Below are 23,115 nucleotides of genomic sequence, written 5' to 3'. Positions count from 1 at the left end.
TATATAAAGTAATAATTAAATGAAAATAAATTATTTTATAGCTTAAAGTTATGATATATTGTAGTATATAATACTATAGTGTTATTTCCTTAGCGATTAAAATTTTATAATTTGAGTAAATAAAAATCATATTTTTTTGTATGAAATAATGTATTTACAGTTTCATGGCAGCTACAAATATTTATGGCGGTTAAATTTCTCAAGTCGCTGGACGTTTGTAGGTGTGGGAGATTGTTAGTTTTAGGTCCTGATTAGGAACATACTAGGAACAGTAAATAACATACTCATTGTAGCTTCACAGTAGTCATGACTTCTCGGTGACCTGTAGCTTAAATGTTCTGGATGAACTAGGGAGGCAACTTTGAGTTGTAAATTTTGCATAGTACATAAAAATAATTTATTTCAAAAGAACATTAACATTTGTTTTCCATGATATGACCCCTTTAAGGGCTTATACTTTGATATATGAGGGAAAGAATACATTCGGTTTAAATAAAACTGCATTTTTCAGAAATATGTCCTCGGACCAACTTTATAATCCAAAACATTCACCCGGTGTCAGTAGAATCAAGAGCAGCATGCTTTTCCCATCTTGTCTTCATAATACACACCACATCTTACATGGACTCTTGTAAACAGACATTACTGCTGATTCTTTCTGGTCAGATTGTGTAGAGCCACTAATGTAGATGGTTCTAGATCAGTGTTTCTCAATCAAGCTCTAGATTCCCATGCACATTTCACTACATGTGTCAACTGGTGTGAAGGTAAGCAGGGTTTTGCAGTTTATGGGAGTGTGATTTTTTTTTTTTTTTTTTTCTTTTTTTATCAGAATAGCAATTTAAATAAAGTTTTTATATATATATATATATATATATATAAATAAATAAATATATATATATATATATATATATATATATATATATATAAAAATTTTATTTATTTATTTATTTATTTCATGTCTTATTTTATATTATTTCTTTGTTTTTCAGTGTTGTCAAAAGAAAAATCATAATGCATGCCGAAGACAACCACTCTTGCTGTAGCTACATTTTACAGATGCTCTTTAAAGCAGCAGACCGCTGGCGTTTTTGGTGATATTGAGCTGGTTTCTTCCACACCAGTGGACATATACCCATTTCAGCTCATGTGCACTTTACTAATGAGCTGATGAACTACTGAATCGGGTGCCACATGAATACAGGTTAGATAAGGAAATAGGCCCATGCATTTCTCATGGGAGCAGAGTAAAAGTGCCAGGATCAAAAAAGTACAATACTATGTCTCATGACTTAAGCTGCGGATTAAGCTGAAAGTTATTCAGCTATACAAAAAATAATCTAATAGCAGTAACTTGTTTTATTTTTTCTTGTTAATTGTCTTTTTTTTAATTCTGTTGTGTTCAGAGCATTTTTGCTTTTGAAAGCCTTAGTCCAAAGACCTGATGTACTTGTGATTGCATGTTCAGACTGGTGCAAAATAAGAGGCAACTTCGTTTCAACACGCTGATTCCTATAGTCAGAGAAGAGCTTGTTTAATTGTTTAATTACTATGGCACATGTAAGAGTGATTTGTGGTATTTTTGAAGGTGGAAAGGCCTAAATATGGGCAAACAGAGCTGTCTGTGTAGCTAGGAGCACTTTCTGACACTCACTAATGGAGGTGTGCTTGAGATTGTTGGCGTGGGAGAATCAACGGTGTGTTTCTTACTGTATGGGGTGCTGCGAAGACGGAGAAGGAGATTGTGATGATCCTGGGAGAAAAGAGAGTGAGAAAGAAGGAAAACAGTATGGTTTAAAAGCGGGGGGCAGGGTTGATAATTCAGAACACGTTTTTCTCATGCAGTGGGGGGGGGGGTTCTGAGCTTCGTGGATTAAAAAAAAACTGCAGCCTAGCATAAGTGTGGGATCAGTCACACAGAGAGGACCGGAACAAGTTGACAATGGCTTGACAGAAACCAATAACATTGTCTGAAAATGAAGAGAGACACTTTAGATGGCTTTTCATAATGGCATGTTGAATCTGAAATTTTCATCTTTCATTCCTGTCATCACTGACATAACACAACCAGAAATATGAACCATAACAGACCCATAATGTGAACTGGTACCATGGCCCGGCCCGGAGATTACCAGACTTGGAGAGCCATGGAAGAATGAAGCTTTAAAGGTTAGTAAGGCATGAAACGACAGCAGAGGGTTTCCCAGTGAAACTGTCATGCCATGATGTACAGACAGTGGAACGTTTTTATTGGCTGAGTTGAATACATTTGGTGTTGCAATTGGTCAGAGAATGCTAAATGCAAATTCTGACAACCTCAAAGATAAAGGCGGATTTGTATTGCATTCAACCTATTTATTCTCTGGGAATCAAACCCATGACTTTAGTGTTGCTAATGCCATGCTCTATATCCAAATAGATAAAACTAGCCACAGTGGATGCGTTGTCTTCCTCAAAACTGTCCAGACTTCATGGAAAGTTATAAACCACATTTGCCAAGACTCCTGCAAAGTCTGTACTAGTGAGCCAAGGTTGCATTTGACCTTCAGCAGGTTTCTGCTCTCCATGACTCTATAGTGTTCCATTAAGAGCTGTGTAACCCAACACCCTCTGCCTGCAAAGCATCAGTGCTCAACCAAACCATTTCTGAAGCTCAAAAGACACCATTTAGTTCCTCATAAATACATTTTTGTTCCATTTTTTTAAATGTTACCTTCATCCTTTTGTTTCCATTCAGGAAATACTGCTGCCAGTTTGTTCGCTGCAAGCCGTGGGCATAGATTGTTGATATTAATGAGAAAGATGGTGATGGTCTGCTTTATTGTGGATGGGTGACCTTTTGATCTGTGGCTTATTGGAAAAACATTAGTTTCTCGCTGCTCATTTGGCCGGACAGAGAGGGAGTCCTCCCTCTGATTAATGATCTGCCCTGCGGAGGTAAACGACTCAGAAAGACAGAGCAGCCTTGTTAAATACAGTTTGTTGAAACGTAGAGCCAAATTCAAACATCTCACACACAGAGTATCTTAAATGGTGTTTAAAGTGGTTCCTAACTAGGGATGCAACGGTTGACCGGACATAAATCAGAACCGGACGTTTCTTTTGCTTAAAATACACGATTGGCAATCGGACGGTTTTTGGTCATTCTTTTGGCTGATTTTTCCGGAAGTGCACCTGGGTGCACAGACTACATTGTAATCATTCGCTATGTCATTTGTGTGAAAGACTATTTCGAAATCTGTGCACAGGACATGGGCAGCCGTACAGCACTGAAAGTGCAAGGCTACATGTCTGAGGCACAGATAGCAGGAAGCAAACCGCAGCTGGTGTACTGGCGCACAAATAAGAGCCGCGTTCCTGTGTGAGCGTACTGTACCTGTCCCTACAGAAGCGGAGACAGTAGGGATGGGAGTTTTCCGCAAATATCACATTCGAATATTTGAGCTCACAAAAAACGAATATTCGAATATTTGTTTATTTAAATTAAGTTTGAGACAGACGTTATTTTTCAGCAACATTTGTTTCCATCATTTTTGAACAAGCTTACACACAATAAGCTTGAACATTACACATTATGTTTTGTAGCTGAAAACCTTTAACAATGCCTGCAAACAAACAAAAGTACAGATTAAAAGCAAAAAAAAAAAAAGTGAATAAAGAAAAAACGTAAAGCAGCCTGCAGCAATTAGGCTATTGTACAGAATGTAGCTTACACTTAACTTTGAAACTGTCAGCAAATCTTTTTTGCTTTTTTTTCTATTGTTTTACATAGGGCTGTAGCTATCGAATATTTTAGTAATCGAGTATTCTACCAAAAATTCCATCGATTAATCGAGTAATCGGATAAAATTTGTTTTTGCTTCATTAAAGTAAATTAAATTAAAGTGCAATATTCATTATGCAAGAGAAAATAAGACTCCTGGGTCTCTTAAAATGAACAACTAAGTTTCCTTTTTTAGAAAAAAAATATTTATATTTTTTAAATGCATAGAATGCAATGCATACATCAAAGACAAATATTTAACTATTACCCATTGTTTTTCTGTCTGTACTTGTACTGTGAACAATGACAATAAAGTTGACGGATGAATTAAGTGCATTTAAGTGCCATTCAGTTGGGGTTTTAAATAAAGCATTTTCTGAGATGCACATTAAACACATAAAACATTAATTTAATTTATAAATTATTAATAATTTATCTTTTAATTATTGAAAATTAAGCAATCTTAACTTTACTAGTAAAAGAAAACATGGAAGAAATGTTGTGTGATTAAACCTTAAAAAAAAAAATGTTAGATTTTTTTTTTTTTAGTAGTAGTAGGCTGAACAATAGTCTTTAACCGGACTTTTATTCCACATTAAACTGTAAATTCAATTTTTATGAATGAGTTCCACGATTCCCTCCATGTTTTCTGCATCGCGGAAATCATACGGCCCTAGTTGTGGTATGCCAGCTCTATCTTGCAATGGACACACGCCATGACGTTCTCTTTACGTTTGCCCACGTCCTCAAATCAAAACACTGCTGACTCCTTGCAGTATGTGATTTCAGACTCAGCGCTTGTGTCTCTTTCCGCTTTGTGGGTGACGTAAACGCGTTGTCACATTAAAAAAATCATTGCGAAAGAACCTGACATGAGATTTAAAATGAATTAAAAGAGGCTTCAAGGCAGAGGAATTTGCCTCGATCATTTTTTGTAATCGAGTTACTCGAGTTACTCGAGGAATCGTTTCAGCCCTAGTTTTACATGTTCTTGTTAAGAAACACGGGCATGTAAACATGATTGGGGGAAAGTCGGCTCCTTAGTCTGTTAACAATAAAGCCGGCCACGAAGAAAACACGCTCTGACAGCACAGACGTTGGCGGGACTCACAAATAACGGTGTGCTAAGCGAATAAGTTTTGTGAAGCGCTTCGTGTTTTCGTTTCACCACTGAATGGGATCCTCATCTGGTGGAATACATGGCTCCAGCAAGAACTGTTCCCACTCGTCTCGGCTGGACTCTCTGTAATCATCGCTGAAGAACTGGCTCAGCCTTTTCCGACGAGTGGGCATTGCATCCTCTTCATCGTTGGTGGTGGCGGCTGCATCCGCACCACTCGCATCAAGGAAAATGTTCTGATAATGTTCAAAAAAGTTTTTTTTCTTACTTCTCTCATGTTTTCATCGAGAAACCTGAGATGTTTGTGCCGAGGGTCTAGGGCGGACGCGAGAAGAATACTTTTCCCTGCATTCTCCAAGTTAGCAGTGTTTATTCGTTGCTTGAGAGATGCCGCAACAATGTTCTTGAATTCGGTCACTTTCTGTGATTCTCCACGGCATATTTGAAGTACTGTAGAAGACTGCAGTTCTTATTCATTCATTAATTATTTTTTGCTTGCATACATCTTCAAATATGCCGTGGAGAATCATAGAAAGTGACCGAATTAGGTTCTATTGTTCTATTGTTCTTTTTTTTCTTTTTTTTGTTATGGAAAGCAAAAATATGTCGAAATTCAAATATAATTTTTATTTATTGAATAATTACAGCAGAACGAATATCCGAATGTTCGACTATCCGTGCACACCCTTAGGAGACAGTGAAGCGATGTTCAGCTCAACTTCTCGTGTGTTGGATGAGAAACGAAACAGACTAAACTGTGACAAAACTGACTTTTTTTATTTATTTTTTTATAAAGTAAACCTTGCATACGCGTTTGAAAAGCCAGAAGTAAACGTCAGTTCTGTATAGGATGATTATTTTTATTTTAACTTAAAAATACATCGACTTAATTTTATTTAAAAATCACCTGCTGTAGTACACTGAAAAAAAGTTTCATTCATCCAATTAAAACATTTTAGGGTAATGATTCACATCTATATTTTTTAACTCGAGCCAATAGTTATTTATTTTTCATTGGATCAAGTAAAAAAATATAGATGTGAATCATTACCCTATTTTTTTAATTGGACGAATGAAACACTTTGCATCTTTGTTTTATTCGCACCAACATTATTTGATTTTAACATTTTGGAATAATTTATTTATATAGCATACTTTTTTATTCTCACTGGTAAAGTTTTTTTTTTTTTACCAAATTTTTTAACTAAAACAAATACTGAATGCTGATTAAGAAACATCTTATTGAATTTGTGTTGATTGTGGTGTTTGGACTGTAGAACTATGCAGTGGTTGCTTTTAATTTCACATGGTTACAATAAATTTTTTTCATGTAAGGCCAGTTCTATGTAGTTTCAACCCAATTCGAAAACAAAAGCAAAATGCTGATGTCTGTACCATCTGTGTTTGTATTGAATGTAGGCTACTTACTGTGCAGTTACTGTCGTTAATTTCAGATGGTTACGGTTATTGTTTTCAATAGCCAAAAGCCAGTGGGGCCTATTAAATACCAAATAAACATCTTGTTTATGCATACTTTCCTTCTTTCTTGTTTGTTGCTAAAAAAAAAAAGGTAGAGAAAAAGGTATCGGAATCGGCCAGTTTGCTTGTAAAAAATCGGTATCGGAATCAGCCATGAAAAATCATGATCGTGCATCTCTATTCCTAACTGTGGGTGCCATTGGCCCTGTGGACTTTCAGAAAACAATACTTTTACACTTTTACTAGTCTAATTTGTGCACTAACAATGTGCAGCCCTCTACTATTAGAATTTTTTTTAGAAAAATGTTATCTTAAAGAGTACAGCTTGTTGTGGGACAGTGCCCTCAATTTAATAATCAATTATTAATACCTTTTTGTGGATTGACAGCTCAAACATTTTTTGGATTTATTTTGGAAGGCTGATTCAAATGAATACTTTCATAGAATTTGATTATAGTTTTACAAGTTATTATTATTATTATTAATTTTTTTAAATGAATTTAAATTTTTGCCTTTGATTTATTAAAGGATAAACACACCGAAATGTCCAGCATTTTGCTTCTTGTGTCTTTGTGTGTGATCTCCAACTCTGACTAAATAATGCAATGTGTGTTTCCCATGCATGAAAGAGAGAGATCCTGTCACAGTCTGCTGACATGGAGTGTCTGGCTGTGTTCTCAAACAGCTGCACGTTTGCGCTCCTGTCAGGAGAGGTAGGGAGGGATGACAGCGTGACAGAGCGAGAGAGAGAAAGGGAGGGCGGGAGAGATCTCCATTCACCATTCCACGCTGCTCTCCGAACCCCCTTTTTCCCGCTCACGCTTCCGTGGAGGGATCTCTTTAATTGCATTCAAGAGGAATTTCTCTTGCAGCTGGTGCTTCAACTGACGGGAGCGAGTGGGAATTGTGAATGACTTTGCCTGGAGGAAGAAGGGATTTTTAGTGAAAAAAGCAGAGAAGAGAGAGAAAATATGTTCTTTTGGAAAAGGCACTGCAAGACTCAACTCTTTTGTCATCCATCTCTTGCAGATAAGGGACTTCTCGTCCTCATTTCTCACACGCTCTTTACTGCGACGGTTCGACTGTCTGGAGAGCTTGCGAGGCAGCGTATGTAAATAAAGCTCAGGGATTCTATAGGCTGGGCGGACTGCCAGAAAGTGAGAACCTTCAGGGCTTTCTCTCGCCATCTCTTTGTGGCGAGAAGCGCACCCTGACTGGATCAACAAGTCTGAAAAGACAGACAGCTCTTCAAATCATCAGGTGAAAGTAGGAGCTGTATGCGCCAACCTCACTTTTACGAGTGCTTGGTGCAAGAGAGGCAAGTCAGACAACACAGCCTGGAGAAAGACTAGAAGACGGACGGATCTTCAACGCATCAGAAATCTCCAAGTCTTCCAACGCACCCAAGCGGGTCTCTATTTGACATGTTATTTTTCTTAAACAGATTGAGCTCTTTCCGGAATTGGATTTGAATCAGAGGAGGATTTGGATCTTGTGTCTCTCACATATAGGTTTTTTCCCCCCCGCTTGTCATTTCTGCATGGTTGGAGGACCCTTGCCCTGCACACGAAGACTTTGTCTTCTCTTTGGTTTCTGGTCTTAAAAGTCTAATTTGTTTTTGGGGGTCTCCTTTGTCTCAATGGCTCTGCACTAGTGGAGTGAAGCGTGACTGAATTGATCTTTTGTCTGAAGCTAGGTTTCTTCTCACGGTGCGAAAACTCTGCAGCCCCCACACCGACCCCTCTAAAACCCCCTCCTTCCATCTCTCCTACATGAGTCCCCTCGTACCCTTCCTCCCTCCACTCCCACACACCTCCTCGTCTTCCATCCACATGCCACTGCGATCGGTGAGCATGTGAGAGTTCTGTGCATGTGTGCTTCTGTTTGCAGAAAGCGTAAGCCAGGATTAGGTGTGTGGAGGGTGATGTGTTGCTTGATGCATCTTCAGTTGACCAATTCGGGACCGGGAGGACCCCAAACCATTCCTAAGGGATTCCACAACGCGTACATCTGTGATTGAGTGTGTGTGCGTGCGTTTCACTGGATGCACTTAAATTGGACTGACAGAAGTGGAGAGAGGTGGATAACGACGGTATCCCACCATGTCTGGAGTGTGATCGCGGTGGTGTGATATCAGAGCTGGTGCCGGCACACTGCATTTATCCGGGCTCATCATGAAAAAAACACGCAGCACCACTTTGCGCAGGGGCTGGCCCAGTTCCGAATTCTCGGACCGAGCCTCCGATCGCACACGGTCACGGAGCGAAAAAGACTACCGGCTCCACAAACATTACCCTAAACACTTCATCTCTCACTGCCCTCAAGGATTCATGATAACAGGTCAGTTGTCCTTTACGCTTCCACGGCAGAAGCGACACTTTGTAAATTTGTGCATCTGATTTTACAGCCATCCTACATTTTGTGTTTGAAGAACCGATGATTTTCACCAGATTTAGGGCTATGAGATGATTATGTCTGTTGCATTACAGATGCAGGTCAGCTATTTTTAGCATTTGCTCCACACTGTCTGAACATGCAATTGTGTGTGCAAGTGTTAGCCGAGTTTTGTTGCATCTGGAGCTTGTGTTGACCGGCTACTCCACGGTTTAAGAACACTTGATTTGGAATTTGTTTGCTTTCGTTATTTCATATAGTTTGTTATTTAACAAGTTTCTAGAGATGGCTCAATGAGGTTGACAAGTTATTCGAGATTTTATTCCATTTTTGCTTTTGCATTATTATTTTTAGCAGCAATGATTTGCAGGGGAGTAATTTAGAGATGCAATGTTTTGGCTTTCTAGTTTTATTGTGCTGTTAGAATCTCAGCATGGGAAGCACTATTAGATGTTGCATCCATAAATTCATTCTCTTAAAGCAGATCAGCTGTAGCTATCAAAGCGCAACTTGTGAATTTCAAGATAATTATTGTTAGACTTCAAGTAGTTTTGTGCAATAAAAGTTTATAGCCTACATATTTGTTGAATATGTCAAATATCTTGAATGCTATTAATTTTGTTATTATTTTAATGTTGGCCCATGTGCACAGTACTGTCTCATACAAAGCTAAAATAGTTCAAATGTTAAAAAAACATCTTCAGACCGTTGCATTCTTTGCCTTTCTTTTGCACTCTTTTCAACTGCTTCTGAACAAGAATGTGTCCCTTAAGAAATGCATCTGATCGAGGACTGGTGGATGTGCCCCTAAATCAACCTAATTATACAATCAGTACTTCCACAGGGAATTTCAGGATTTTGATTTCCATGCCAAGAGAAGTCAGAAAAATTATGAAATGGGCTTTAGGAGTTGAATATAAATTGTTCTAGTTGTAGTAACACAGCTTTAAAATATTTTGTCAATGATGTAAATGAAGTAAAACCAAATCATTTTTAAAATCCTCATCCAGTAATCGCAAATAACTGGAAAAATTAAAACTGAAACTCAATCTTAATGTCAAAAAGATTTGGTAAGCCTTTTAGTCAGTCTAGAGGAATCCCTGTCCTTAAGAGTAACTAGTAATACAGACAACTTACAGACAAGGCGACAAAGAAAATGTGTAGTTTTGCTCATCTGTATTCCAAATCTAGATTTGCATTTATTAAATGATGTACTGGAATCAGATATTCTGGATGTGCTGAAACCTGTTGTCATGATATGATAAGCTAAGTTGATTTCACATGTGCTCGTTTTGTGATACTTTACCCAACTTGTTCAGACCCAGATGGCAAATATAACAGGATAAACTACATCTCATATTTTGATCAGCTAATTAAGGTTTCCTGTTGGATGTCATTATACCAAATCACTGCAGAGAGATCCCAGACCCCAGCTCAAGGCCTGAAACAACAGAGTGCTCCCAAAAAAATAAATACTCTTATTGCCGCTGTGCCAGAACCCCCTCGTTACAGCCGCTCTCCTATGCGTTAACGAGAGAATTAAGAGGCGATGACCAAGGATTACCCCATCCCAGTTTGATTGGTCTACATCCAGCAGTCTCACCAACATCGTCAAGAACAGACGTGTAAACCGACAGTTGGAGGGAACTTGAGCCTGACATGAAATGCACCACTTGATGGTCCCCTAAAATGTTTTTGCCTTCCATATTTGGTGTCAGTGGTATGTGAATTATGGGTCACTCGTTCATGCACATACATGAAGGTGCACAGCTCAAATTCACGATGACCTGTGAAAAATGGCTTTGTTCCATTTTGCTTTAATTGAAGTGCGGGAGACTTGAGGTAAAGCGGAATGGTAATGAATAAACCACATTGGTTTGAGGATCCTTCATGTTTCCTAGGAACATTGGGTGTCAAAGGTTAAATAATGTGGTCATTGTGGAGTTTGGGTATCATTTGGGCCACAAAGCACTAGCATGTGATTCAATGTGTGGGGCTGTGAAAGTTTGAGGTTCTGTTTTAAAGTTGGTTAAAATGATTGGACTGCTCTCTCTTGATGTACAGGCTTTGTTAATCTCAACTTTGATTGTAATGTACAGTTCCTTTAAAACAGTGAAACTCCATCGAAAGGACATAAATTAGTAATTATTTAGAGAGTTCTCATGACTCATATCAATGCACTGGTGTTTGGTTTTGGTTGCAAAGTCTGCTGTTGGTTTGTTGAAGAGGCAGTTCATGTTGTTAATTGTTCCTGCAATCAGAAGGAATCCTAGAAACAGCTGTTCCTTTCAATCTTAAAGGCAAATCATTGTAGCTACTCCAGATTCAAATGCAAGGGTTGCATTTAAATCATAACTACATTCATTGTCTGTATTTGATCATTGGTAAAATTACAAAATGACAATGTAATGCTACAATACAGATCAGATGATGTACACTAGTCGGTGAAGTTAGTTAAAGCAGATGACAATGAACTAGGGCTGGACGATTAATCGAAAAGTAATCGAAACCGAAATTTAGAACCTCTAACCGACGTAATTTTCCCATGTCGGTTATTTCGGTTTTTTACTGTTAATACTTCCCCCTTAAAAGCGTGTGCACATGATTCTGCCAGTCAGTGGCATAAAAGCAAAACACGGACGTGAACGCCAGTTCAACACATAGTGATGGCGCGCGAGTGGTGAGCCTTGCATCTTCACTAAACTTTGTCAGTTGTATTTGTTTTATGGTTTGGACGTTCAAGCGATTTAGACGATCGGATGTGTATTATTATATCGAGCTACCATGTTCGCACAGCTGCATTGTGGCATGAAAACTCATAGACTCATTGTCAGCGCTGTCCTGTGATTTATCACTAAAGTATCTTAGAATCTCAAAACTTATTATAGTATATTTTTCTACTTTTGAAGGAACTAGGCTATTTACAACCCCCAGATTTACAATAATATAGAGACGGTATGATTAATTCACACACGCAATCACTCGTACTGGTACTGTTCATCTTTAATCTTTATTTATCTCTTACACCGAGCAATAATATGTACTGTATTTTTCGGACTATAAATCGCACCTGAGTATGTCGCATCAGTCCAAAAATACGTCATGATGAGGAAAAAACATATAAAAGTCGCACTGGACTATAAGTCGCATTCATTTAGAACCAAGAACCGAGAGAAAACATTACCGTCTACAGCCGCCAGAGGGCGCTCTATGCTGCTCAGTGTAGACTACAGGCGCCCTTTCGCGGCTGTAGACGGTTATGTTTTCTCTTTGTTCGTTTGTCTCGGTTCATGACAAATTAATTTTGATAAATAAGTCGCACCTGACTATAAGTCGCAGGACCAGCCAAACTATGAAAAAAGGTGCGACTTATAGTCCGGAAAATACGTTAAGTGAGCTATGATCGCTCTTTCAATAGGAAAAAATATCCCACCTTTAATAGTCGATCTCAACCGTCTGGCTGAGGCCAGTCTAAAAAGATGCTCAGGACAATTGACAGAACGTTGCTGCGTGTCGACACTAAAGGGTATCATTTTCACGTGTTATTAAGCCTTGTCACTTGCAAATTTAACCATTCAAAAGACTCTAAAGCATTCAAACACACGACGCGGAAAAGCTGAACAAAGAAGCTGGTTACTCGAACGCTCTGCTCGGTGCGCACACGGAGAGAGAGCCGCATCTCACAGACAGCAATACTGAACCGACCTCTCCTTTGCAAAGTTCTCCTTTAAGTTCCTCCTGCACCTCAACGAACAAAAACAAATCGCAGTTTAAACAAACAAAAAAGGATGTGTAAGAGCCCACTTCAGCACCGCGGTGTTCAGGTGTTCAGGGCTCACGCAGAGAGAGGCGTCTCAAAACACTTGAACACCGAATTTGTCTGTTTTTGCTCTTGTACCGACAAATACATAAAAAATATGTGAAAATACCCATCTTGGATAGTATGTTTGAAAAAACTGTCAGTTATGTCTAAAGTAAACAGAAAAAAATGTGTATTATATTGGATGCATTCATTGTCTCTTAAAGTGACCGCGCCTAATAGGGCTTGGGCGCCGTGTTGGATTCTGGACGTGGCGGGCATGTTGATGAACAAATAAACAGAACGAACATACAAATTAAACACTTTCAAACAGGGCCCACTGGTACAACCTGAACCGGGGCCCCGCAAACCCCAACTACGGCCCTGTTTACAGTACAAACCTTGTAAGTGAACTATGAGGGCAAAAAAACAAAACAGAAACAAAATAATCGTTCATTAATCGTAATCGAGATAAAATGTTCAATTAATCGAGGTTTTGACTTTAGGCCATAATCGTCCAGCCCTACGATGAACAGTACTTTTATTTTATTAATTTTGAATAAAACTACATATAGGTTTGCACTTCAAGTTGGGTATTGTATGTATTTTAAATTCATTTATTTCATGCGAAGTATGTTGCAAATACATTTACATATTTATGTGCTTAGTTATAATTTTGGTATACTAAACTGGTATACTTAAAGTCTGCAAAATTGGAAGAATTTTGTACTTAATGCACAATAATTGTGTGGAAGTAGAGATATAGAACTATTTGATTGTGCTATAGTGCAACTATTGCAAGTGTACTTTCTTGCATTTAAAGACTGTTATTATTCAAAGGTCATATAATCCTCATTAATAATGGTATTAAAACACATTTTAGGCTTAATAACAAGATATATTTGTTGTGCACAAGAAGTACTCAAAATTAAGTTGAATTATTTTTTTATATCTGTAAGTCTAGAGCGATATATCAGTAAATATGTTATTGTACTTAGTATGAAATGAATGTACTTTTAAACTTACATTTCTGGACTGTATTTATTTCTTTATTCATGCAGGAAAGAAATAACCATAAACTACTGAAATACCATCATCCTATTGTTCTTCTTCAGACAAATGTTGGAAGCCTTTGCTCCGCAATATTGGTTAAAACCCACAGAAAATCAAATGACTCTGAATTCCTCACATGCTTATGCAATATTTTTAGTGTGGTGGCGGTGTGCTGCCGGTCGAGTGAGTTTGCGGATTGTAACAACCTCCTGACTTCTGGCTTGCATTCTCGTGCAGATTCTCGTGTTAGTTGGGGGCTGGAAGGTAAAAACTATGAAGTAAAGGTTGCACAATCATCTGCATTGTTCAGAGATAAAGTCGTAAGCTTTGGCTTTATGGTTGATGCTGAACTTGACCTTGTGTTTTCTTGTCTTTCATTACTCTTTTGCATTTTCAGTAACACATGCCTAACGTGGAGTGCTAATTCATGCAGGTCAGTGAGGGAGTCATGGTATGCAATTATCCACATGCAAATCAGTTTGAGGGATGAGGTTGATAACTTACAGCTGTACACGGACACTTTTGTGGGGTTTTAGATTTTGCTATTGATTAGTTTTGACTGGCTCCTCTGTTAAGTCCAGTCATATTTTTCGGTTTCCAAAATCTTTGCACCCCAGTTTAGTGTTTTTCTCAGGCAAGAAGTTTTAAAACAATTATAGGGAATTTTATGCTGTCATGGGTGAGTTGGGAGAGAGATTTACTGTTATCTTTCCATGGCTGTCGCTCAGCACAAAATTACACTGACTGACTATAGGGGGTTTTCTGGAGAAGTTCCCAGAGTCATTAGGAAAGTAACGTTAGGGAAGGTTGCATTGGTTTCAAATGTGTAATTAATTTAAGGCAATAAGTAATACGTTTTAGTTGCAGCCTCTGAGAGAAAAATTGTGCTACAGTAGGAGGAAAGATTTGTGCATTGCTAATTTAGGAAAACCTATCATATCTTGAAACCTAAAATGGAAACTTCTAATGTGATTTAAGCTGCTACACATCTTGAGCCTTTTAGATCCACTTCGAACACATACACATGTTCTCTCACTCAGTGTCAAAGCTCCATGTCAGCTTGTGGATTTTGGAGGGATTCACTTAAATGGTGGCGAAATCCCAGACTTCGGTTCAGTAGATACTTCAAATGGGACATCTGTTGTGGGATAGACTTCCACCTGCAGTTCCTTGATGGTGTTTGAAGACTTGCGTCCCATACTATTCCAAGATTTTCTGAATTAAGGGACCTTAAACTTTGTAATGCTTTTAAATGAATAATAAGACGCCAATTTTGTGGCACATATGGAACTAGATACCTTGCCATTACAGTATTAAGAGATTAATGATTTGTAGACTATTTATTCTAAATCGCTAACTGCCCTGATCAGATACTTTTTCATCTTGAAAGGCATCGTAATGCTGCAATCAGAACTTGACTGACTTTTGGTCATTATTTCTAATCTGACCCCAATGGTATCAGACTGGCTGGAGTGTCACATAGCAGCTCTAAAATAAATAACAGCTGGCCCTGCAGTTCAGAGCATACCGAGTAATTGTTGGTTGATTTTCTAAAAGCAACAAGCTTAGATGTCACTGAACCATGTGACTGGATCTGACCAATTACCCTTATCAACCTCTATAGCTCTCTCTTTACACAATGTGAAAAATGCTTTATCAAGAACTACTTGTACTAGCAAATAATCAGGTTAAGATTCACTGCTTATAATAATGATGTTGTAGTGATCGGACAAAATTAGAATGGTCTTTTCTTCTGAAAGTCCAAGCACTGATATAAGTGAAATGTTTTAATAGAATGAAAAGTATGGTAGCTTTTTTCTTTTTTCTCAAAAGCATGTTAGGACATGATGAATGTTGAGTCGTTACAGATTAATAGACATTCAGTAATGAGCACAGAAGCATTATCTGCAAGCGTTATGATTAAAAAAGAATAGTTTTGCCATAAAACTTGACTCCACTAAGGATTTTTAAGGCTTTTTGTGCACATAACAAGCTGTTTTGATAAACTTTTCCGTATTTTTACATCTTAACCACAGTTCAAAGTCTCTTTGTCATATGTGCCCCATTATTATCTTCCAAAAAAATAAAATGTCATGAGTTATAATGAATTAATGTATGTTTATTGGAAAGCTGCTTCATTGTGTCATTCCCAGTCATTCATCAGATTGTCTTTTGAGTATGTTATTTACCACAAGCTGTTTGATTGTTAGAGACTGTTTGAGCTTGATTGTCATTTTTGAATGCTTTTTGTTTGTTGGTGCTCTATGCATTTCCTTCCAGACTCTTAGAGAGCAGCTTTGGATGCCATGAAAAGGAGCGGTCCTCTAGTCATTTGATTGGATGGGAACGCTGAAGTATTGGCAAGCCACTCAGAATTGCCATGTACCCACCACACAAGTGCACTCACACACACTGGAACACACACAGTTGCACACCATGTTTTCATTGTTCATAATTTATTTGGATTCTGAACATGTTGCAAAGTTCTTAACAGTCTCCCTTTCTTTTTTTCAGTCTTTCTAAAAGTGTGAGTGGCTTCGTGTCTAGTGACGCCAGTTCAGATTCAGCATGTGAAGTTCAATGAAGTGTTAAATGAGGGGTTTTCATACTGGAAAGTTTGAGAGAAAACAAACTGTATTTATGGGTAACATACTTGAGATTAACTTAAAATAATGTAACACTTTCTTTTTTTTGTCACTTTTAGGTTGTGAGGAACTATTTAACTTAATAGTGAGTTTTATTTATATAGCGCCTTTCCAAAGTAAATATTTCCCAGATTATATTTGTCTCTTGTTTTGAATAGTACAACAACAATGGTAACACTTTAGTATAGGGACCAATTGCCACTATTAACTAGTTGCTTACTGTCATGCCTATTATTAATATATTGGTTGTTTATTCGTACTTATAAAGCACATAATCTTCATGACCATATTCTACATTTTCAATCTTACCCAATACCTAAAATTAACAACTACCTTACTAACTATATATATATGTATATATATGTATATGTATGTGTTTGTATGTGTGTATATAATATTTATAAATTTTAAAAAATATTTTAGTAATGCAATCACTTCACACGATATTGCAGTCACAGGAAATCTTCCTTTTTTTCTTGGCTAAATAGAAATTAGCAGATATCTCTATCACATTTATTATTTATTTTGGTGGAAAGTACAATAGGTCCTAATGGTAAAACAGATTAATTGAAGCTATGAAGTAACACATACTGGATTCCCATTTACGGTAATCCACTTTGTTAAAAGCCTTAAATCCAGAAAAAGGCTGTACAGATCTTTATACGGTCCAAAGCTCTCTCTCCCTCTCTCAGATATCTACATATTGGTCTTTCGCATATTTTTTCCCATTCTTTCCTATCCCTATCCTAGACATCACACATTCTCAGTAAACTGTAAGATGTCAGTGGGCCCCAACTTAGAAGCCTCTGTTAGTTCTCCAGCTAACTTAAAATCGGCTGTGCAGCCCTTTGGCATTTTATAATCACGGTTTTTATTTCTTCTGAAGCTGTAAACCTTGAAGTTTTCACAGATGGCTTCAGCCTGCTAATGTACTTTCTTTTATTTGCTCACTTTGCTTTGTCTTTCTTTATGTCTTGGGTATTCTTTTAATCTTTCATTCATCGAGCCTACTTTGAAACTCCATTCAGGCCGTAAATTGCAGATTGTGCGACAAGAATACAGGGATAGAAAGCCGTTTTAAAATAGACAAGGTTGTCATCACCTCCTTTTGAGAAGGGCTGTGCAGTGTTATCCAGCATTTCCAATGAGAGAGTGTTAAACTTCAAACATCTCCAGAATTCTTTGTGGTTTTCTCAGCTTATTGCTCTGTAAAGGACAGCATTCATTTTGGAGTATGTCATGCTTATTGCTGTTCAAGGGTTCTTGACATTGAATGAATGAATGCTGCAGTTCAGTACATGTCCTGGTGTCCAAGTTAAAAGTTTTGACTGTTAATTGAAAATGGGTTGGAATAGTTGGTTCTTTTTTTTGTAAAAATATTTTACATTTTAAATTTGTGTTGAGGGTTTAGAGATATGCAACCTCTCTGGGTGAGTTTTAATATGCTATGCTTTAGCTTGTTAAACTGTAAATGTTAAAAAGCAAATCTCAGCCTGAATGCAAGAATGTGCATTTAGCTTCAGTATATCTTTAGTGCTTGATTTTAAAAGGGATGAATTTTCCCATGGAATTCTTAGAAAGTGTTTGACCGAATGTTCGGCAACTGAAATTATTCCGCTGAAAATGGCAAAAATTAATACACGAAAAATATGCACGAAAGAATAAATTGTACTGAGCAATGACATTTTTGGTGACACAATCACATTGCAACCAGTGTAGAGTGAGAGACGCGCACTCTTTATAATGCAGCAAACGTGTTGGCAGTGTGGAAGCATTCAAAACTGTTCGAGAAAGATGCAAAAATCATTACAAGCACCGAGAGCGAGAAACTATTTAGTACTGCATCGCATGTCTTCGATGAGAAGAGGAAGTGGTGGTTGTTGGTGGTCACTGTATGTAGGCCTGTCTTGATAGTCGATAAATTAATTAATCGCACAATAAAAAAAATTAGCTCGATAATTTTCTCAGCCGCGATAATTTCTTTTTCATTTTTTAATTAAAAAATGTAACATGTCACGATGTGGGGTTAGTCTGCAGCGCAGCCCGCGGTAGAAAACATCCTCTCCGATGGCACAGATGTCCAGGGAATAAAGAGATAATGCCTCGCTAGAGTGACCAGCTTTAGGGAAGCGCCTTTCATTTGCTTGTGAATGTTTGCGTCTCAAGTGATATTGCATTGTACTTGCACTACTGCTTTATTTTAATACAGCATAGCATATTTTGCAAGTAACTTCGTTGCCCTTTCTCTCGAAATGGGCCTACTTTTCGCTCGCTTCATTTGGCTTGCTCAGCTGTGTCAACGCGCCCAGTGAGTTCACACACACACACACACACACACACACACACATACATCTTGAGGCGTGTTACATCGGTCAAAATATTTACTTTCGGTTAACGGTTAAACGGTCAATATGAGCATCCTTAACTGGCATATAAACATAATATAACATACAAAATTTATTAATTTTAAGCCACACAAAGTCAACATGTTGGTATTTCTTGCACTGAATCTGCCATAAAATAAAATCAGTTTATTGATCTTTGAAAAGGTGTACCTGCGTTATTATGCCATTATCATTATATTAGTCGAAACTGGTCTTAGAATGACAATATTATCGTTTATCACAATAATTTCTTGGACAATTTATCGTCCAGCAAAATTTGTTATCGTGACAGCCCTAACTGTTTGAAGATTAAAATCGTGACAAATCATGTGACAATGTGATGCATGCGAGGAACATATTCGTAATGAGAATCATTTATAAATCTGCTGTCAACAAAAAGAAGCACTGAGATCTTCCATCCACATTCTTAAATGTTAGTATTGTAATTTTACTGTTTTTCTGTAAAATAAAGACAATAAAAATGGTTTTTAAAACTCTTTTCTGCTCAGCAAGGCTGCATTTATTTGGACAACTAATATTGTGAAATAATATTCATATTTTAAATAACGGTTTTGTATGTGAATATGTAGTAAAATGTAATCGATTGCTGTGATTTAAAGCTGAATTTTCAGCATCATTGCTCCAGTCTTCAGTTTCACAGGACCTTTCAGAAATTATACTGAATAGAATGATTTAATGCTCAGAGTGTTCCTTCTTTTTTTGTTGTTGTCTTTAGCCAATGACATGCATGATTCAAGAAGGTGGTCTCAAAAATGGCCAAGTTTAATTTCAAGTTTAATTTTGCTTTGTTGGTATAATATTTGCTAAAATGTAAAAAAAGTGTGTTAAAGCCAGTGTTAAATTGCTTTGTAATTGATTTCTTCTTTGAAAAGCAAGACAGAACAATAGCCAAAATTAGCTTTTTTTAAATTTTTTCTTATTTTCTTTTTTTTTTGCGCGATGGTGAAAAAATTAGCAAAATACACAGGGAAAATGAAAACGGGCCTTAGGCCCAGTGTTTCATTTTGTTTGGTTTCAGCTTTGGCCAAGATTTTTCTTTTCGGTGCATCCCTAGTTTTGCATTTCCCTGGCATTGATAGGATGCCCTACTGCAGTATTTCAGATCTTGAATTACATTTGGTCCTGGTAAATGTGAATTTTGTTGTTTATGCATTGTGAAATGAGGTCGTAATTCATATGATGTCAGATTAATTTAAATGAAGATTTATTTACTAAAGCTCTGCCTCCCTCTTACACTGAAAGTCTTTTATTCCAGATGTTTCTACTGATGTTTTGGCATCATCAGCAGACAGTGACTGGTTTGATCGTAAGGATCTGTTACTTCAGCAGGCTGGCGAAACCTGTATTTTGTTAGCAGTTGCTCAGTTAATGTGTTCACACTGACAGACATTACATTGTTGGAGGTCAACAAGTTTATTTACTGATTGCCATTCAAGAATAATATACTGTTCATAAGTTTGAAGTTGGTGAGATTTCTTTTAAATGTTTGAAGTAGGGCTGGGCGATTTATTTATTTTTTAATTTATTTTTATTTTCTGATTTTAATTTATTTTAATTGCATGTTTTGCCACGATTTATTTAAATTGAGAAATTGTGATTTTAAATAGAAATATTACCAATTGTTAGAAGGAGACAACTGACAGTATGCAAATCAAAGCAGTAAAGAGAAAAGAACGATCCAACCGCATGTCGGCGCACGTGATTAACCGCTCACTTGTGTCGCACTCATATCACTAGCTGCCATTCAAACAGAATGCACTTTTTTGTTTACAAAGTTGCGACACAGGCTGTGGAATAGGAAAAACTTGACCTAATTTTATTCCTTCATTCATTCTTTTAACTGGAGCGCCGTGTATTTAGAATGTCGTTTCATGCATGAGACCCTGCAAGAGATGTGAGTGCAACAGTCAAATGAATCCAAAAATCGATGGGAAAGCAGCGTAAGAGGGTAGAAAAAAACATAACTACTGCTGTATGTCTGATCTTTCATGTTTGCATCATGGTGACAGGCTGAAAGCTACTGTTGTTTTTACTGAATATTTATAGTTAATAAGAGTCGAATGGTGTTATGCCTTGAACATAATATGTATAAGACAAGTTTGTACAAGATGTAGTTGTAGTCCATGCATCTTTTCTGCAAAGATATTTAATTAGTGATTTGTTTAACATTTACATCATGTTGACAACTTCATGTGTGGTGCACTATTGGGTTAATAAAGAATCATATTGTAGTTACTTTTTCAAGATGGGTAGTTAAAAATCTAAAAAAATTGAAAATCGATCAAATGTTCGGAGAAATCAAGAATTTTCAGTCAATTTTCAGACGCACAGTTGATTAGTTGACCGTCGTGACCCATGACTAATGTGCAATGACATTCATTGGTGCCTCAGGTCGTGAGCGAGGCCTGAGCATTCACTATTGGCAATTCTGTCAATATTGGCTTTATCAGGTGTTAACACTGTTAACAGCATATTTATATGATTTCCCTGCCGTTGTAATGATGCAGTTGCAAATGGATTTCAGTGTGTATACCAGAATCCATCAGATGTTCAACAACATGTTCAACATTGTTTTTGACTGCAAAATATGCACACGCACATTTACCTATACGCACATCATCATCTACTGACATGTCGGCTCCCACGCATACACTGCGACATAAAGGATGTAGCAGTGCATGCTGGGATACATAATGAACCCGTTAACCCACCACGGCCCCTCGGCTGCCTGATGCAAGAATGCCCCCTGTGAAGAAACACACACATGTACTTTGTGCATTTACCCAACACATACTCAGTTTTTAATGTCTGTTTTTGAATATCTCAATAAATCTTTATATGCACCCAGGCGGATGAGACTACATTGTTCTCAGCTCATATAATTAGTTAATGGAGTGTTTTTCAGTCATGAGATGCAAGAAGAAACGTTGTTTAAAAAGAGATCAATACTTTTGTTTCACAAAGATCTGGTAATCCATTTGCTTTAATGAATAGTTTACCCAAAAATGAACATTTTGAACAGACTATAAACGAGTTGTGAATGGATCCGGCAGACTAGATTTGTTAAAAAGAGTAAAAGTTTTTTTTTATACGAAATTGTAACTGTATCAACTTATAACTTAATAAGACTTTAAATAAATGGCATATGAGCTAATTTTTTGAAACTCTTTTTGATCTTGACAACCCCAGCCCAAAAAACCTTTGTGGTTTGCAATAGGAATTCATACGGTTTGAAATTTAAGGATGAGTAAACGATTTCTATATTTAGTCAACTATTCTTTTAATGTCTAGCACTGTCAAACAATTAATTGCGATTAATCACATCCAAAATAAAAGTTTTTGTTTACGTAATATGTGTGTTCTGTGTATAATTATGTATATATAAATATACACTCATGCACGTATATATTTAAGAGAGTTATGATGTTTATATATTAAATATTTATAAATTTAATCCTGATTAATCGTTTGACAGCACTGAATGTTTTTTATGTCATTATCAGAATTGTCAGATGCATATTTAAATCAAATGGAAAGGAGAAGAGTTTTATGTGCCGTGTTCGAGACACTGTTGCCTGTGCGTGATTTGCCCTGTGCATTTCAGCATATATTTTTAACCCTCCAGCACACTGGAGAACATTTGTTAAATGATGGATGGAAACCTGCAGCAGCTGTGTGTGTGAGATGCATCTGTGCATTTATAACTGCAGAGCATGCAGCTTAACGCCCTGCTTATAGTATCTCACTTGCAACTTGTATATGAGATACTAGTATCTAAATACATGTTTATGCATTAAATTAAATGTGCAATACCATATGAACAACTTTACTTGATTTGTATTTTTACTCCACTTTGATATGTAGAATGACTATAGTGAACCACACACCCCAGTCGTCATCAGAGATATGGAGCACTAGCACAGAGATTAGTGTGTTTTATAATCCGGCACTATGTAGAGCGATAGGAGTCAAATCCTCAGTTCTGTCCGGCATCAGAGCTGAATCTGATTTTGCTGTTATTGTCTGAGCTACGCATTACAGTTCAGGGACAAGTTATACTAGGATCTCATTAGTATTATGCACAGTGTTTACTTTAAGTAGTTCACCTTTTGACAGAATCAGTTTAGAATCAAGAGACTTTTGCACAACCAAGCATCACATTTACTGCTCTGTTAGATGTTGCTGCTGTTTGTTTAAAGCACAGATCTTCAGTTCATTCCTGCAGCTGCGTTTCAGGCTTTTAAAATAAAGTTTATTTAAAATCACATCTGTTAAACCATTCTTTAAAAGAGATTTGTGTGGTTTAAAAAGAAATTGTATTGATGCTTGTTGTTGGTTTTCTCTTTTGTTTAGGGCCATATCAACGTGTCTTTTTGGTAAGCAGAGATCCAGTCTGTTTTAATGGTGTGAGGACAATGTAAACACTTCTCACACAATCATACACACACCTTTTCTAA

At 37.1% G+C, this 23,115-nt stretch overlaps 1 protein-coding gene across 3 annotated transcripts in view; it reads left to right on the top strand.

Annotated features, from left to right (window-relative positions):
- Positions 1-23,115, top strand: part of LOC132109804 (storkhead-box protein 2-like) — a 66,118-nt gene that overhangs the window by 15,708 nt on the left and 27,295 nt on the right. Inside the window, exon 1 of one of the 3 annotated variants that reach the window (XM_059516150.1) lies at positions 7,175-8,702. The exons of the other annotated variants lie outside the window; for them this stretch is intronic. Coding sequence (XP_059372133.1) covers positions 8,537-8,702 — 166 coding nt within the window. The 5' untranslated portion in view covers positions 7,175-8,536. Of the gene's footprint in view, positions 1-7,174; positions 8,703-23,115 lie in introns of those variants that run through there. 3 annotated transcript variants of the gene reach the window in all.

This window comes from Carassius carassius, chromosome 29 (genome assembly GCF_963082965.1).
Source record: "Carassius carassius chromosome 29, fCarCar2.1, whole genome shotgun sequence".
Classification (NCBI taxonomy): domain Eukaryota; kingdom Metazoa; phylum Chordata; class Actinopteri; order Cypriniformes; family Cyprinidae; genus Carassius; species Carassius carassius.
This window is presented reverse-complemented; position numbering and strand designations above follow the sequence as displayed.